The sequence below is a fragment of the Phalacrocorax carbo genome, chromosome 3, assembly GCF_963921805.1.
Source record: "Phalacrocorax carbo chromosome 3, bPhaCar2.1, whole genome shotgun sequence".
In the NCBI taxonomy this organism is placed as follows: domain Eukaryota; kingdom Metazoa; phylum Chordata; class Aves; order Suliformes; family Phalacrocoracidae; genus Phalacrocorax; species Phalacrocorax carbo.
Window position 1 is genome coordinate 68841684 of NC_087515.1, and position 18453 is coordinate 68860136.

Genomic DNA, 18453 nt, shown 5'->3' on the forward strand with positions numbered 1-18453 from the left:
TACTGACTACTGTCCTATCTTCTCATACTATGGCATTCACCAATAACAGTCCCATTTATCAATGAGAAAATATTAAGGACTTTACAGGCACAGTCTGACATGAATTACCAGCTTTTACATTTCACCAAACCACATAGTTTTTTTCCCAGTGGAAAACATTGACTAGAAATGAAAAATGGTTTTTTTTTTTACTAGGAAACCAAAGTATTTGGTTTGGAATTTACAAACTTTATGATTTGAGCTGCATTTAGACATTTATGTATGCTTCAGAAACGAACAAATACTTTTATTTGTATGTGTGAAAATAGTAATTTTTCTCTAGAGACCTGTTTTTAGTTTCTTTCTTTTTTTTCTTTTTTTTTGAGAAAACACTTAGCAATTCCCTCCCATTACTCTTTTACTCTTTGTTTGGCAAACGTCTTCATACTACCTCCCCATGCTTCCCTTTTCTGCCACAATCCCACAAACATCCTGAAGAGATGTGGTATCTCTGACTGGCATTGCAAACCCTGCTTCTGCATTGACAAGAATAAAAATTTAATGCCGGGCTGGTTTTTGTACTAATTTTCTGCTACAGCATTTAGTAAATCAGAACCAGTATTTCCATCCCTCTCTCCTCCACACTTACTCTTGCCCTTACTGTAGTTAGCAAGAGACGATCAAGGCTCCAACCTCCTCACCCTTTCTGACCAAGAAACAGACAGAGGGACAAGCTACCCTGCATGATGCCTGGACCCAAACCAGAAGCATCTTTTTCACTGATATATTGTTCAATTTCAAATCAGATAATGAATTATACTTTTTTCTACTGATGTGACTTCTTCATACTGTAAGCATAGCAGTCTCCCAATGTTTTTCTTGTATTTAATGGCCCCAAATGACATATACTGCACATACCTTTAACATGATTTTCTAACATCTTGGCTTCATTAAGGACCCTGAAGCTTTTCTGAAGAGAACTCTTGGCACCATCCTTCAATGATCCTTGAGGACCGGATGTCTGTAGACAAAGAAGCAGGGTTACACATACAGGAAAATCTGAAGTCATAAAAGATATATGAAGATGAAATAAGTGAACAGTCATCTAAATTTTAAGTGAACATCAATGTGCTCTGAATTATATCCCATTGCTGTTATTTTGGTCAACAACAGACCAAAAAAAAAAAATTCCCTAATTCTTTTCCTTTTGTTTTTATGGGAAGCCAGATCTCCTTTGGAATACCAGTGATGGCTTTAATAAGAAGAGAAAATGTTATAGTGTTACAGAAACAGGTTTGAATCTAGGAGGAAAACTTTGTCTAAAACAAACAAACAAGAATACATTTCAGCTTGAATATGGGTTTCTCCCTCCATCTACTGACATAACACCATGCATTACAGTATTTCTCCCTAACAGCAGCTACAATACCTTTAGAAGCCAGACTGGATCTGGTGATCCAAATTCTAATATCGACAATAGAGACGCCTCTGTGGTTAAATTCAAGAACTGTAATTGCTAGACCAGTAAAGAAAATATGATCCAAAAGAAATAGAGTTTAAAAAGAAAGGCAAACTGCAGTTAGACTGAATGACTTTTATTACTAAATAACGATCGTCCATCATACCATGCTACTTAAAGATCTTTCTTTTGAAAAACAACCATCTGTATCTTCAGTGCAGAGATTGATCAATAGATAGAATGATTTTTCCAAATTAGATTAGTATTTTTAGTTGGTAGGAAATGCTCTAGGTTCTGAACCACTCACTGTTCAATTTTGTAAGACTGAACTCAGGTCACACATCATACTGAATACATTTCTTTGAGAATACTCCTGACAGCCAGATAACATGCTATATTAGTCATGGGTCATAGCCTTGTAACTAGTATGTAATTAGGAAGCAGCTACTTTTCATTTTCCAGGGCAGATACGTATACCCAAAAATTAACTATGTGTCAATTAAATGACACAGTTATTATTGCTATTCATTATTTATATAATGAGCAAACCCAGAGGTGATATTTCACATACTACTGAATCTTTGTTGTTTTGCTACAACACTGTGAAAACCATACACTGGAATTGCCCATTTCTTTTTCTTTTAAAAATCTTAGGGAGTGCTTTGGGTATTTGGAAAATTCAGAACCAAGTTTTTTGTTGTGGGATATCTCACAACATATGTTGCCATGTCACAGCGATTAGCTTTTAAAGATTCCTTGTATTCATATGGGATGTAAATGTCTGCTTAGCTTTCATCATAGGCTAAGTGATTTTAAGAAGTATGGCCCACATGACTGCTGCATTTCCAAGCTCACTTGAAATATTGAGTACACAAATTCCTTTCAACATCAACAGAAACTACATATTTGAAATATTAACAAAATTAGTTTATTATAGATTTTTCTTTATCACATACAAGTAGCATTGGTAATAGAAAAATCCATATAAACCCAGGAAAAAAATAAAGACTATCCAATTAAGCAAAAGACTGCTCCTGAAGGAAGAATGTTTGGCCAGATTTTGTGGCAGATGCACCTGTCAAATCAGATAATACTTTTATATTCCTTTTCCCATTAGCAACCAAACCCAGGGTATGATCACTCTGTGGCCATGGACTTCAAAAATAATGATTGTTATTATTATTAAATGACTAGGCATGGTTGACTGGCTGTTAAAGCAGTTTATATTCAATACGATGAAGTTGGAAGGCCAGATTTACAATGCAAAATGAAGTTGTCCATTGAACCAGGGACAATAACTGGGCATGTGCTGACAATTAGTCAGAAACAGATTTCAGCATAAAGTTAATACTAGAAAAGCCCCTTCAGAGACAAATACACTTGTACTGATTAAAAGTTTTATTTTATATTTGTTTTAAAATAATAGTGAAAGACATCTGATGTCAAACATACTTTTTTTTTGCTAGCTTTTCTTGTGGCTCATGAGACGTTTAGTTATGATGAAGTCAATAATGAAAAAACTAAACATTTTCTGCCTTTGTGTGAGGTGAGTTTTTGTGCTTGTAGCAAGCCTGGGCCATGATGAACCCCTTTATGATTTAATAAGACTGACAGCCAAGGGTCTTTGATATTATTTTCTAAATTGGGACACCTGCTGTAAAAAAAGGAAAAAAAAAGTAAGAAAAGATTTTGGTTCAAGATATATTGGAAAATTGCAGGGTCTCAGGAATCTAATTTGTTTTAATTCTGTCTCCTCCAGAGTGTCCATAACCTGAGGATAGCACCTTCCTCACCCTGTGCCTTCCTTCATGTCCCCTACCCTCCCCATGCAAACTCTGTGCAGCTTGACTGCTTGTAGCATCTTGTGGCAGAAACGGGATCTCACTGTGTATCCAAACATTGCAATCTTAATCATGGTTTAGAGGCATAAGTGCTGTTATAATACTATCATAAAAAATGCTGTCACTGAAACTATACATCATCCTTAATGGTCTGGATTTTTCCTATCCATGGGCTAGCAAAAGTTTTAACAAAGTCTAACAGCAAAAGAAAAACATCTATCAGATTACAGAAAACCTCTATGAATTGATAGTTAGAAGATAATTTTAGGTAAGGAAATAATTTAGGAACAATATCTCCTCTGTCTTCCTTTTTCTGGTATTTCAGTGAATCTTGGAACGCTGTTTTTGTCAAACAGCCCAGCTCTGCAGGTGTGGCTGAAAGATTTCAGTTCAGCCCTTAGCCTGGTGGGTTATGGCATCTTCTGGGATGGAGGAAATCTCCCTATATCTCCCAGGGATGATTGTGTGAATCACTGACTTATCACATTGACCGGGAAATGTGCTACACACTGCAAGTTTGAATAAGATCAGCCATAGTCACAGCATTCTGTGAAGACTCCCCCAAGAGTGCATGTGGGCACGGTCTGAACATATATCAGACCGAGAATTGCTGGGGACTTTGGAGAAAGGATTTTTTCCTGAGGTTTCATGAATGGATGCAAACATGAAGTAGGCACCATGTTGCCCAAACCTGCTGGCATGTTGGTGATTTTGGTCACATGCAGAGGTACAGCTCCAAGCATGGATGTAAATGCACTGGGATAGTTTTGAGGATCACGTACTTGAACTTCCACAAGTACAAGGTATTTTATAGACCTAAATGCTAATTCACATCAGTAAAAAATAGTTCTGCCTTATTCTTAAGTTATTTTCTTTTCACATACATTTATATTCTGGGAAGTTTTCACCTATGGAAGAGTTAGGGCTACTCTCACTTTTACCAGTCCTGAAGACAGCGGAGCATTCTGCAGTACCGAAATGTTATGAGTGACTTGCACCTCAGGATGTCCTCACAAGGAGGGTGGCTAGGCAGCTTTATGACGTTACCACATAAGGAAACCCAGACACCCAATATAACTGTTGGGGTACCACTACAAAGTCAAAAGGAATTAGGACCCGAAGCACCTAACATGTCACCTGTGGTTTCAGTTACTATCCTATAAGAAGACCTCTCTAAACAGCCTAAGAATAATCACACTTTTTCAAGATGTATTGTAAAACTATGATTCTGATCTGTGAGACACAAGCTGGATCTGTTAATATGACTCCTCTCTTCAGTCAGTTACTGACTTGGCTAAGTAATGGGATGTTGAAGCTGCTTGAATGCTAGAGATTTCTCTTTTGTGATAAATTTATTTTGCTTTTAAAGGGGAGAGCAAATCCATCATAAAAAGCTCAGGAGGAATTTTTCTGTCATATTTTTAATACATTTTTTCCCAGTCATTTATCAGGCTTCCTGTAATCACGATATGGATTTTAAGCATGTTTTCATTCTTGCTTTTAGGAACATGAGCTTAATTTGAAAACAAAGTAATTTTCCCATTACAAACCAAAATACAAAAACCACTGATATATCACTAAGGTTTCTGTAAATTATTTGCTCCAGTGATGTACAGGGTGGAATCTAAAACTCAGTCCTGTCCCTACCATCTCTAGTTCAGGCCCAGCCTGACGCTGTTGGGAAACCTTCCTCCCCCTGCCCCAACATTATAATTGGTCAATGAGAAAGGCTAGGCCCCGGGTTACATGTGAGCTTCATTCCTTTTCTCCATTATCTGCTAGCATCTGGAGATCCTAGACTTTTACAGAAGATAGGCACCAACAACTGCCCTCATAAAGCAGAGAACATGGCTCCATCTTTCAAAAGGAGGGGAAAGGCATGATCTCTCTCTTCTACACAGGTCCCAAAGAGCACCTTCTCAGGAAGGAGGGGACACAGTTTCTAGGGGCTCTCAGTCTAGGGGGGCTCAAATCCACAAATGCTGCCTTCTAGGATTGTTCTTGAACCACAATGCTCCAGTCAGCTCTGAGTGAGGGTGCACTTCTGCTCTCGTTCTGAAGGTCAACTAAAAGTACATTCCTTGGGGCCTGCAGAAAGAGGGAGCCTGATTTACCTGGTTAGCAGTTAAGCTCTTCACTTAGGATGAGCAAACAGTCAACAGCCTTTGCATAAAATTTTAAAAAATAGAACAGCAAAATGATGACTGAACTTCAAAAGTAACAAATTTTTTAAATCTGTCCTGAAATCCTCACGTGATCATTTACCAAATAATGGTTAAATTCTACCTTGCTCCACAGCAATTTGATTACCTCTACTCTATATCAAGTCAATTACATTTAAAAGGCAGCAGCTCCCTCCATTTTATTCTTTATCAGATAGATCCCTGTTACACATATACAGCTCATAACAAAAAACAAATGAATTCCCTCTAATGAATAGATGCAATGGAGATGCTTAAAACCTCACCTGAATAATATCTTAGTCTCTTTCCTTGCTACTCACTTGCCTCTATTTACATCATATTGTCCATCTTCACCTCCATCCCTTTCAAATTATCTATTCACCTTCTCTCCATGGTATAATCAGGAGGTTTCCCATCTGAGATATACTTTTGTAGCCATACTGTAATTGCTTGCTTTGTTTCTTGACTGCTGTATGAGTCTTTTTTTCCTATTCAATCCTTGAAAGAGCTGCCTGCCTCTCTCACTGCGAGTCATCAGAGGAGCAAAAGATAGCTATCTGTATTAAATCCTAATGAGAATGGAAAAAAATCCACAGCTCTTTATTTACTTCTGCAGTGTAATCAGGAGTTCCAGTGAAACAAATAACTATTTACAGAGAACTAGTGCATACTAATGCGTGAGGTGAAATTTTTTCATCAAGAGAGAAATATAGTAATTAATGTTATTTGAAATAGAAGTTGACAATGTAAACGGCCTAAAAATATTAAAAATCTTGTGCAGTGGCTAGATCACTTTATCTCTCTCCTAAACACAGGCCTTTACAGCATGTGATTGCTTTTGCTATTCTCATAATCCATTTGACTGAAGTAGCTCTCCGCAAGCTACCTTTATTCATGTACGAGTGCTGTAACTACAAGTTGCTTCTGTTCATCTATATGTTACTATATCAAATATAGGGTCTTGCAATTTCATATTATACTGTCATTTCCTCGTGTTTCTGTGTGCCTGTGAAGTGTATGTTAGTTGCCCTCTGACCGACTTCCACAAATTAGCTGTTAACTCCTCTGATATTTGACATAAAAAATAATTCTGGCTATGCTCAGAACATTTTCTGCTCACAGTATATGCATTAAGAAGCCAAGTTCCTCGTTATGACTCAGGCTGGAGAGCTGGCTTTACCTTACAATCTTATTTTTAAAGGTTCTCTCAATTTCCTCTGAAAATTTGCATGCAGTACCTCGTAGGGACAGTAAGACTTCTCCGCGAAAAATGGCAGCGTTCACAAAAGAAGCTGTATGGTGTCTGTGAATAAAACTTTCTGCTCCCCTCCTACAATTCTCCATTTCTAGACTTCTGCTAGGTGCTCACGGTTCATCCTATGTGCAGAGAAGTGCCCCTGAGCATTTTCATGGAACTAGAGGTTGAAGAGTTAATTAAGGTATGGAGTTCTTTAGATGTGTACAAAACATTAGTTAAATATAACTAGCTTTACTGAGTATCAAATGATCTACACTCCTGACTCAAAGCTTTCCTGCAGCACCTGTTGGCTTAAGCCATAGACAGAGATTGAAAGGCAGGAGGCAGATGGAGGAGGCACAGTAAACAAAAAGGGAAAGAAAAATAAGGAACAGGAGTTAGGAACAAATGGGGATGTAGTTTGAAGATACATGTAGCTCTGACAGGGGCATAGCTTTCTGATCTCAACACGAGAATCTATGGTGGCAGGAGTCTCTAAATAAAGTCATAAGACGGCAAAACATGAATCTGATATAAGGTGTAGCAGAGATCCACAGAAAATCTAAGCGTTCTTCCCAGTTTACTTGTTTTTTCTTACCGCTTGCATAGCTTCATTTGCAAAAGCCTTGGCTTTCTTGGCAACTTTTTCAGCTTCATCTGTGTAATCCTTGATGTTAGTATAAGCATTGAAAGCAAGTGTGGCATTGAAAGAGAGGTTTTTGGCTTCAGCAAGGATTCTGTTGGGATGGGAAAAGTAAACACACCATTAAACCTGCTATCAGAGCTCAACAGAACATAGGATCCTACTTTTTCAAACCCAAAAGCCTGTATTTCTAAGGCTATTTCTAAGGCATTTCTTTAGAGAGCAATGCTACACTTGAGTTTTCAGGAGTTCTGGCATCATGTGTTTAATGGAATTTACATTTCATCTGTGCAAAAAGACATAAAACCCAATGTTTGTTAGAAAAGGAGGTTCTGTGAGATAAAAATGGATGAGACACTGAGAAAAGATAGTGTAGTGCTTAATGCTATAATACAGATAACATATATTTATAATGTGAATTTACAGATTATGCGCTGAGCCAGGCAAGTCAATGAATTTCGCACTGTATGAACGTGGAGGCATCATCACAGGCATGTTTTAAAGTAAAATCTATTAACAACTAATTTCTTGGTATGGCTGCCAAACACAGAAATCACAGAATCACAGAATGGTAGGGGTTGGAAGGGATCTCTGGGGATCATCTCATCCAACCCCCCTGCTTGAGCAGATACACCTAAATCAGGGAGGTGCTGGGTTTGGAGGAGATGTCACTGTCTAAACCAAATACTAAATGTTAATTTCGCTGACCAAAATGAAAACCATAACCAATAATGCTTCCTATTGAATGGGGTGTTCCATTTACATAAATTACTCCCTTCCAATAACTATAATTAGATTAAAAGGTAATTATAAACAAATAATATATCCTGGCGCAGGGACTGGAGCTCAGCTAACCCCCTTTCAGGGGAATTTCTAGCCAGGAAGCTGGAGAAATCACTCTTCTTGCACTCTCTTTCTATGATATATGCAAAAAATTTCCACAAAGAAGTACTGCACCTACAGAATTAACTTGAAGAAATCTCTCTCAGAATACATTATGCCTGATGCCTATGATGCTTTTCCTGAATAAATGGTAAATGAGCTAAAATCCCTGCTTGAACTGGACAAGAATGGATTTCAACTTGGATTTTTGCTTCTCTGGTAAATGTTCTAGCCATCAAGGTATATGGTAATATAAGGGAGGCAGGGATTACTCTTGCTGGACCTGTTCCAGCTTGTATAAAATACTTAGTCATTGAGACAGTGTGTGTGGAAGAAAGATAAATTCATTCTCTGACCTAGTAATTAACCTGTTCTCTGGGGACAGCTGGGCTCCAATCCTCACTTCAATGAGTATTTAATGAGTTCTACAAAATGCAACAGGAAAGGCAAAGGGGACAGAAGGTATACTCCGTGGACTCCACATGTAGTTAATAGAGGGAGAGAGATTCCCTTTAGGCTACTGCAGAAACAGCATGACTGAGCTGCCTCTGCATCACTCCTGGAAAAGCATATCCCATTCCTCAACTACAGATGGAGCTCACTAGGCTAGAGTAAGTTTTTGTGATGCTCTGTTAGAGAAATGTGCAGCCCTGAATAGCTGTCTAGCTAGTAGCTCAAGTACTGCTTAGAAATATGGTTCAAATCCCTTCTGGTTAGGAAGGAACTGAACTGAATTTGCTAAAGACCAATGGTATTTACTCATCAGCAGGCGATTACCCATAAGGGAGAAGCCTACACTAATACTTCCTTCTATATGGGAAAAATAACATTTTTTTCTAGGTTAAATTAATGAACTGTTCCACATTCTAACACTCAAGAGAACATCTTCACCTTCAATCAATATACTATTTGAAGCCTAAGGGGGTGATTGGAGAGAAAGGGTTCTCCCTCAATTTCTCCTGTAAGATGAAATGGTACTTTTCAGCAAATTTAGTATTAACTGAAAGACACCCAAGTGCCAGTTGTGAAGACAGATATATTTTTGAATTTGTAAGACAGGTAGAGACTGTGTATTCCTGTAAAATGTCACTGTTTAATGTCAGTGCATGAAGTAAACAGCTTTATCCTGATGCAGGATTACATAGCACCATGGTATTTTTTATCTTTTGAAATCATATATCTGACCACATTAAAAATTTTAATTTTGAGCAATTTGCTTTTAGATATAATTTTTAATGTATTTGATTCTGCATTTTTTACAGTATATCTTGAGAAACTGAGGTTGATGTCCAGATCAGATAGAAGTATACATGCTACTGATATACCACAGTGAATATGACTTTAAACACTACCCTAAGCTCTCTAAGGCGGAGCTGTCAACTGTGTTAAGACGGAAGGCACATGAACACACCCATAAAAAAAGTCTATTTAGCATGGTTAAATACCTCTGTCTCAAAATATGTCTTGCCAACATTTCATTAAGGAAGCAAAATATTCTTTTCTGCTTCTTAGTTCCTCCAAGCCAACTTTCCATGTATTTGGATATCTATATCTAAATTCAGTACTGTGGTTCGATGTGACACTAGTCACCTACTTTAGGCCTGGAGATGTACCACAAAACTGATGTGTCCTAATCAGACAGTGCACAGAGCATTTACAAAAGCCACGCTTTTCTGGAAACAGAGCCCTTCAAATCTTTTTTACTGAGAAAACCACAGCTATCATTATTTTATGTACTCCTCAAAACATAAATGAGACTGAATATCTAGAGTAGTGTGACTACACTGTATATGAAGCCAGTAATTTTACAAGTATCAGACACTTTATCAGAGATAATTCTGTGCCTTTTCCTCAAAATTACAGATGCTGGCAAGAAAAATGTGTTAAGTGTCTGCTCACAGGACTTTGGGATATTAAAGTCTTCAGGTAGATCTAAAAGATGTAAGCGGCAAAAAAGGAACATATTGTTGATGTTAAAAGAATAATATTGCTTTTTTGTTCATGCAGTGCTTTTGAGAAAAAAAAATTCTGCAGCTATGCTTGGGACAGGTCCAAGAAGCAGAATATCAATGATCTATTTCTGAGTATTACTGTTTCAAATTACATTTACTATTTATGGCTTGCTTTCTTAAATGCAAAAAATGCAATAAAACACCTTTTCCTCCAGAAACACCCCCAACAACTCCCAAACAAAACAAAAACCACCCTTACTTTTTATTCTTTCCAGGAAACTATATTCATGATGACTTATAAAGTATCATACTTCTGAAAGGGCTATGGTCATATAAACCAAGGGCACTGCAATTCTCACTTATATTTAGGAATGTGACAGTGGTAAACAGAAAATGAAGTTTCTGTACTTAGGTTTAAGCATTTTGGTCCATGACACCTACTCATTTTGGGAGACTGTTTTGAAACCACTAGAGGGATTACTGTCTGTTGCTATGGCGGATTTCTGACAGTAAACAAATTAGCACCACAATAAAGGTCTCCTTCCAAAATGGTCATCTTAGAAATAAAAATATGGCTTGTTTTTAACAAATGTTTGTGAAAACGCATAGTGGACTCTGTAAGCCAAAGTTCAGTCTTTTTTTACAACAACATAGAAATAAGCATATGATAAGTTAAACTGTGGTAAGAGTGCATCTGAGGTGACTGTTTGCAGGTAATGCAGCCTATAAGCATCACAAGATGTATGAAATGGTTTACAAGAGGTTCACACACAACCAACTGGATAGTTGCATGCTCATAGAATAGTGGTTATCTGTATACTCCCAGTGACAGATGCCAAAGTCTAAGAAGAATGCCCTTTAAGTTCTGTCAAGCAATTTTACAAACCTGCTTTATGATTTTACCAGTACTAATGAATGGCTGCCTTACCCATCCAGTATTGCAGATGATTCATTCAGCTGGGCTGCATGGTTCTCAGCTTGCAACACCTTTTCTGGAAGCATCCTGACATGAATTTCTCGTGATAAGTCGTCTGTTTTATCCTTCAGCTGATCAGACATTGGCTGTAGCTTATCTGCAATGCCTTCAACATACTGAAAATGACAAAAGAAAGGCCTTTAGGAGGCTGAATGCAAGCTTTCTGTAGCCTTTTATATACATACATTTTCCTTGTGGAATATTATCTCATAACTTCCCCATGCATTAAGACTTCAGGGAACTAATATTAGGAAAAGGTTCTTCCCACAGAGGGTGGTGGAGCACTGGAAACAGGCTCCCCAGGGAGGCAGTCACAGCACCAATCCTGATGTTATTCAAGAAACACTTGGACAACGCCCTCAGAGATATGGTGTGAATTTGGGGTTGTCCTGTGCAGGGACGGGAGTTGGACTTGATGATCCTTGTGGGTCCCTTCCAACTCAGGACATTCTATGATTCTATGGTATATGGAAAGAATAAAGGAATGGCTGGACTGGAGAGCAGAGGGGTGACCAAACAGCATTCCAAGAGCTACTTGCCTCTCTTGAGCTTAGTAGAAGATTTTATTTTACAATTGAGCTGCACAGTTTAAAAGCTTATGAACTCTAATTTGGACTTCTTTCCTAAATGAAGATGCATTCATAGTTATACTGAATTGTTGCCACGTTCCACAATAGTAACTAACCAAGGACAGAAGTTTCATATTTCAGGACCCCTTGAGTGACTCCAATGCATTTTTGCTTATTAAGGTATCTTAGTAAGAACTATACTTCTTGGATACCTGCCATTCCTTTTCCAATAAGCTGTCTCAAAGTGTTTTCTTTCCCATTTCTCCAAAAGGCATTTTTAAATTAATTTTAACAATTTTCATTGCAAGATGGAAATATTTCCAGAACCAATGATATTTCAGGATATATTTTTTTGTAGCTAAGGCACTGACCTCAAACTCCGTTGATAAAACTTTTAAGGCAGAATTTTCAGAAACGTTATGTAAAATGAGAGTGCAATCCTCCCCTCCCTCTGATCTCTCTAGACTTAAAATTGTTGCCACAGGCAACAAATTATTTCTGAAGTTTCCTTCTGATACGCACACACATTTTCTGTGCAGATAAATCTGCATCTAGATCACAGAGTCACAGTGAGATTGTAAATGGATCTGCTGTATCTGCAATTCTAAAGATAAAGTCAGTACTGCAATCACAATATGATAGTTATAAAAGAAAGCAGAGCCCATGAAAAATTATAAGCTTGCTATTTGTGTAATCCAGCGAATCATTTAAATCTCAAAGTTATTAATTTTTATATACCAGATTTACTTTTCTGCCATGCAGCAATGGAAAAATTATTTCTTCCAATCAAATATTCCAACATTCATAAATAAAAAGAAAAATCAGGTGTTACTTTAAGTATCTATTTTGCTTCCATAATGATGCTTTGTTGTACTAGCTCTCAGATAAGGATGATAATACACTCACCTCTGCAGCTAAGCTGATTTCATTTGCAAGTTTGTTGGCTTCATTAAGGGCATCATTCCCTTCCTGCAGGCTCTTCTCAACATCTTGTCTGCCATCTTCTACAGCTTGCTTCTTTTTCTATAGTATGTGTTCACACAAAGAAAAATATGAGCTGTTTATTAGAGCTGGGATGCCAGTTCAAATACCAGCATCCCAATACAAGACTGCATTTTGTCACCATGCCAAAATGCCACTTCTGGAATTCTCTGAGCTTTCAGAGCAAAGATAGTGACAACAATAAAGCACATATAATGTAAGATATGTTTTCCTTCTCCTCCTGTCCTCAGCTTTGTATCCCCCTCCCACATGGTAGGCTTTTTGTTGCTCTATAACTGAGGTAACTGACTGTAGTACTATTGCAAAACGAATCAGAAAGAAGTTAGAAATCCTAATCTTTACCCAGATGTGCAAGTTCCTCATTTTGACAAGTACCTTCTCTGGCTATGAAGGCAAAATTTGTCAAAATATTCTGCTGCTCCCCTATTTATGTCCACTGGTGTTTCACCAACTACTGAATGTAAAATAAAAGATGATAGTTTGGAGCAACCTGGGGATTCTTGAATTTCCAACTAGTAAAAATACTGCATATTGTGTAGTAAGGATGGACTTCCGGAAAAGGAACTGGCAATTTCCTGTGCAAGATCCATCAAGTATCACAGATTAGTTTGATAGGACAAAATGGTGTTCTAACATTAAGAGGGCTGTGATGGCTTCTTGGACAAAACAGGGTCAAAATAAAGCAAAAAACCTCTTCAAAACATCCCGGTGGGCAGAACTGCTGGAAAGGATGCCTTCAGGCACTCTGATACTGTGATGCAGAGAATATTTTAAAAACTGAGATAACAGGTAATTTCTCCAACCTTTATCCATCCACCTTTGGGAAGAATATGCACAGAACAGAGATCACCTAACTTTTTTACAGCACTGTATTTCCTTAGTTCAGTCAAGCCCACAAATCTCTGCTGAGAACTGAGGTCTTGGAATGCTAACCTCATCATTGTACATGAAGCACAAGCTCATCGAGATACAAACAGAGTTGAAACATTTATCTTCATTAGGTTGACTCTGCTCTTTATGTCTTGGTTAAATGCTTGTTAATGTAGGTTATAATATGCTCTTTAAGTCTCTGCAATTTAAATTAAATCACAAGCAGACCCCTCTGCTATGAGGGAGATAATTTATAACATCTACTAACTACAGAGGATAGAGTTTGATTTATTATTCTGTAATATACACATACCCCCTTCAGTCTTCTTCCCAGGGGTTGGAGAGGGATATGAAAGTCTAAGTTTTCTAGGCGCAAATATATGACAGTGAAGATTTTAACTGAACTCCTATTTAAATCTTGAGCACAGGATTTGAATTTTACATTACTATTTAGACTGGGATAAATTTAATCTCCCCCAGAATAATAAATCCAATGCACCCTCCACTCAGTGTTTAAAAGCAGATGATATTATTTTTATAAAGCTGTGCAGTGATTCTACTTTTAAAAACCAAAGCGTTTCATCATTCTGAGGAACATGTTTCCTTCTAATTATATCAGACGTATTTTAATAATATTTTTGGTTTGCTTATATTTCTGTTTCAGGATTTAATCATGCAAAGTTTCAAACTTTGATCAGACTTTGAGTAATCACAGATACAACTTGTCAGCACTCACCTCTACCAAGGTCATATTTTTTTGGTTGACTGCAGATAAACGATCAGCCTCCCTAATTTTACTCATAGCTTCTCTTAGCAGATCTCGAGCATCATCAACTTTGGTGTGGTAGTTTGCTAGCTTGTCCCGGACCTCATTTTTGAGATCCTCATTTTTCTCACTGGGCTCACCAAATAACTTCTTCACCTTGTCCAAAAGATCTTCTGCATTCCTGCAATACATCACCATCCATGAAGGCACTGAGTTCATATTCCCTACACCAAATAGTCTGAATATTGTTAATAACATGCAGATGAGTAGACTTCTAAATTAAATCTCAAAGTAACTTTCAAGAGAAAACATACTTAATAAAGTGAAATGACAGTTGTTCTTAAGCCCTTTCTTAAAGAGGTTTTTAAATGACAATAAAGTCCTATTTACGAAGTTGAAAATATTCAAATATTCTCCACTGAAGACTGTTTTCTCTCTCTTTTTTTTTTTTTTTTTTTTTTTGGTAAATTCCCATTCTTGAGATCTGACTAGTAAAGTGAGGTTTTCTGAAACATTTCAACTTGTCTAAAAGATCTTCTTCATTTACATTAATGTGACACGTGACACAAAGTAGTTTCTTACCTTGAACTAAGGGGCATATGTAGATATGCATGCTTTCAAGCTGTCTTGAAGCAAACTGCTTTAGACAGTCAAAAATCATAAATACTTTCCTGTGAAAGAAACAACCCCCAGGATCCTTGGATTTATGACTTCCAGTAGCCAAAGAATTTTGCTTATCTAAAATAAATTCTGAGGTACTTTTAATGGAATTTGGCAACACAGAAATAGAAGGAATAGAAATATTGTAAGGGCATACAATATTTCTTGATCATTAGAGTGTTGCTGCACCCAGTTTTAAAGGACTGGAGTACTGGAGTCTTTATGACCTGTCATTTCTCTGCCTCATGATACCAGACCATTGAATCAGTTTCATGTAATGCAACACCACTGTGTTAATGCATTGACAGAAGGAGGACAGGGAAAAAAAAAAAAAAAAGAAAAAGAAAAAAGAGAGGGACTTCCAAAAATGGTGCTTTAGAGATAAAGAAACATCCTGACTAAACAGGAATTTGTATGATAGATACCCAGAACAGATAAAGTTTTTCTTCCTGTCTCATTATGACAATGGGTCTGAAGAAGCTGTGTGGAAAACAAGAACTGTATTTTTTGAAAAACATTGCAATTTGGCCTGCCTGCATATAATCAGTTCCATTAGAAACCTTGTAAAAATAACCACATAAATAAAAGCACACACACACACAAATTATCTGAGAGGTGGAAAAGATATGCTGCCACTGGGCATAATTTAGATGAAGGATCTGAACTGGAGCCAAGGAAAGCCAAATTGTTACCTTAGCTTTGGGATTTTCCGAGCTGGATGTTTTTTCCCCATCTGCCCTGCCTTTGGTTTTGATGAAAAGAAATAATTCATGTTGTGAATTTGCAACTTCTGAGGACAAAATATTTAATCAAAAATTAAATCCCAGTATTGACACCCTGTCACAGAAGAAATGTAGAAAGGAATTCAGAATTTCTCCCATACCTCCTCCATTGTTCTTTGTACAAGCCGCTACTGTCTTACACTCTGGCAAATTTTGACACCCTCATGACTCTGCAGTACTGGAGGAACAGTACAAGACAGATTGATTTCCTTTTTATGCCCTTGCCTCATAGCACAGTCCAAATTACATATCTGTCCTGTAGTTTACCTCAAAACACCTTATTGGTGCTCTGAATATAACACTTCCTATCGACCTGTTGTGCATTTTTCCCTCTGCTCTTTCTAATGAAGTACAAGGCAATAAATCTGCTCCATGTAATCCCTTGCTTTATGTACCAGAATTTCTGTGTGACTGGACTGCACCGCATTTCTTGAACTGCTACCTTGCACATTTAAGCTGTGCTACTTTCACTGGATACCTTCCTATAAAAAGAACAAAACTATACAAAATGCTTGAAGTGTTAGAAGAAACAGTCACAGGTCTGGCATTACACCTGGAATGCTGTATGGTCTGGATCATCAAAATGAGTAGAAGGGAACAAAGGAAAGATTAGAAACTAATGACAAAATGATGTAAAAAAACCCCCTCTCTATATATGAAAGTTTAAATATGTTAGAATTGTCCTATCTGGAGAATAAATGAGGACTATAACATCACGAGTACCATGGATAAGGTGATCAGCTGTCCAATGTCTTTCCAAATACAAAAATGAAAATAGCATGAAGCAATGGCAAAACACAGGAAGCACCACTTCAAACACTGTGTGGCTGAGTGACGTAAGTCATTCTTACAGGAAACTGGATGACAGAAGTTCACAGTGGCTCAAAAACCATCGTTCAAATTTATGGCATAAAAAGTCACACAAAAATAAAGCTATTCAGCACACTACATCGAAAGAGAGAATTCTGGCTCACAGCATCCCTCAATAGCAACTCAGTGGCATCTGAGAAAATGTGTAGGAATGCTCTACAATATTGAAAGATTTTTTTCATAACTAGGAAAATCAGGGTGGTTTAGGACAGAAACTGGTGTATTTTTAACATGTCCTTTTAGAGAGAAATTATTGACCGATGTGCCATTTCAGTACACTAAGGCAATCAGATTACAGACTTGATTTGAAAAGTTTGAAGGAAAATAAGTGAGGGAAAAAGCTGCATGAGTTTTTCCATCTATGACAGCAAGAAGACTTTAATTCATTTTTCTTCTGGATTTAACTTTGAAGAATTCACTGAAAACATAGGAGAGGTAAGAAGAATCCACTGATTCTTGTAATTCTGTTCTTGGACAAAATCCTGAAAGCAGAATACAATCATTGCCAAAACACATCTCACCAAAAAGTAAACATGATTAACTCCTTAAAGTGATCATGACACTTGCAGAGCCATTAAAAAGAAATATTTCTAAATGAGTCTGTAAAAATACATGTTAGCATAGTGACCCACACACATGCGTGCGCACAGTTTTAAGAATGATTAATTTTTCTTTATCCTTTTTCCTTGCAGAACATGTCCTGTCCGCTATCTTACTACATTATTTAAGCAATTTTAAGAAATTTTTCTTTAAGAGGCAATATAGAAGAGTTTCATAAAACGTTATCTAGGCACCTTTCCTCCCCACCCTGAAATCCACAGTGACTAATTTTCCTTCTGTTGAGTTCACTGCCAAAATTTCTTGGATCTCAATGACTGCCTATAAAGAGGTAATCCTATCCTTCAGATAAACCATACAACTTTGATTGAAATCAGTGAGTATATTCATGTATTTCTTAGTATAAAATCTATTCGTTTATCAGGAAATGAAAATACTCACTTTGCACATTTCAGGAAGAATGGTAAGGGAGAGAAAAGTTCTTTCCCTCAAAAAATCCCTACTGCGTTTTCTACTCTAGATATTGGGCTAGAGTACAAAATTATTTCGTGTTAGTCCAACAATTTGATGTTGGCTGTAGCATTTGAGGACTAAGAACACCTTCTCTAAAAGGCCTCCCCCCAGTCTGCTCTAAAATTGCAGGCAGCACTTTCAAAGGTTTGGCTAAATTTTTCTTATCCTTACTTTTTCCTGGTTTGTTTCTCTGTGTGAGTGGAGAAGGTATAGAAGAGGCTCAGTGGAATAAGAAGAAAAAGCAATAAAACACTGCTGAAAAATAAGTTTGCAATATATCCTTTCTCAAGAGAACAGAAAGCCAAACCATCAGAATTATGGGAAGAAATACTGTACTGGTAGGATTTCCAGAAAATTATCCGGTTTATAAAGTGTAAGATTGGCAGTGCAAATCTGATTCTATACTGCTTGGAATTGTTAGCTGCTCTTGTATTCTATTTATGCCTCCTTACAGTATGCACGCACCTGATAACTGACATTTTCAAGCCTGAATACCTCTATCCCAGACAGTTTTCTGAGCCATCACAACTTCAATGGACCACGTAGCTGCTCAGCTGGATTACCTGCTAGTTGCTCGCTCTGGTGAATTGCTAAGCAAAACCTAGCTCTAGGAATATGCCTGGTCTGACTGATACAGAAGTTACATAATACTAGAATTTTAACTTCAGGCCAAGTATTTTTCTGCATCAGGTAAGTTTTCAGCATTTTGCA

At 37.3% G+C, this 18453-nt stretch overlaps 1 protein-coding gene across 2 annotated transcripts in view; it reads right to left on the bottom strand.

The window, feature by feature from the left end:
• Positions 1 to 18453, bottom strand: part of LAMA2 (laminin subunit alpha 2) — a 380736-nt gene that overhangs the window by 64217 nt on the left and 298066 nt on the right. For both annotated transcript variants that reach the window (XM_064447317.1, XM_064447318.1), the window contains exons 37-41: positions 14330 to 14540; positions 12628 to 12744; positions 11105 to 11268; positions 7298 to 7436; positions 898 to 1000 (exon numbers count right to left, since the gene is read on the bottom strand). In XM_064447317.1, coding sequence (XP_064303387.1) covers positions 898 to 1000; positions 7298 to 7436; positions 11105 to 11268; positions 12628 to 12744; positions 14330 to 14540 — 734 coding nt within the window. The remainder of the gene's footprint in view (positions 1 to 897; positions 1001 to 7297; positions 7437 to 11104; positions 11269 to 12627; positions 12745 to 14329; positions 14541 to 18453) is intronic.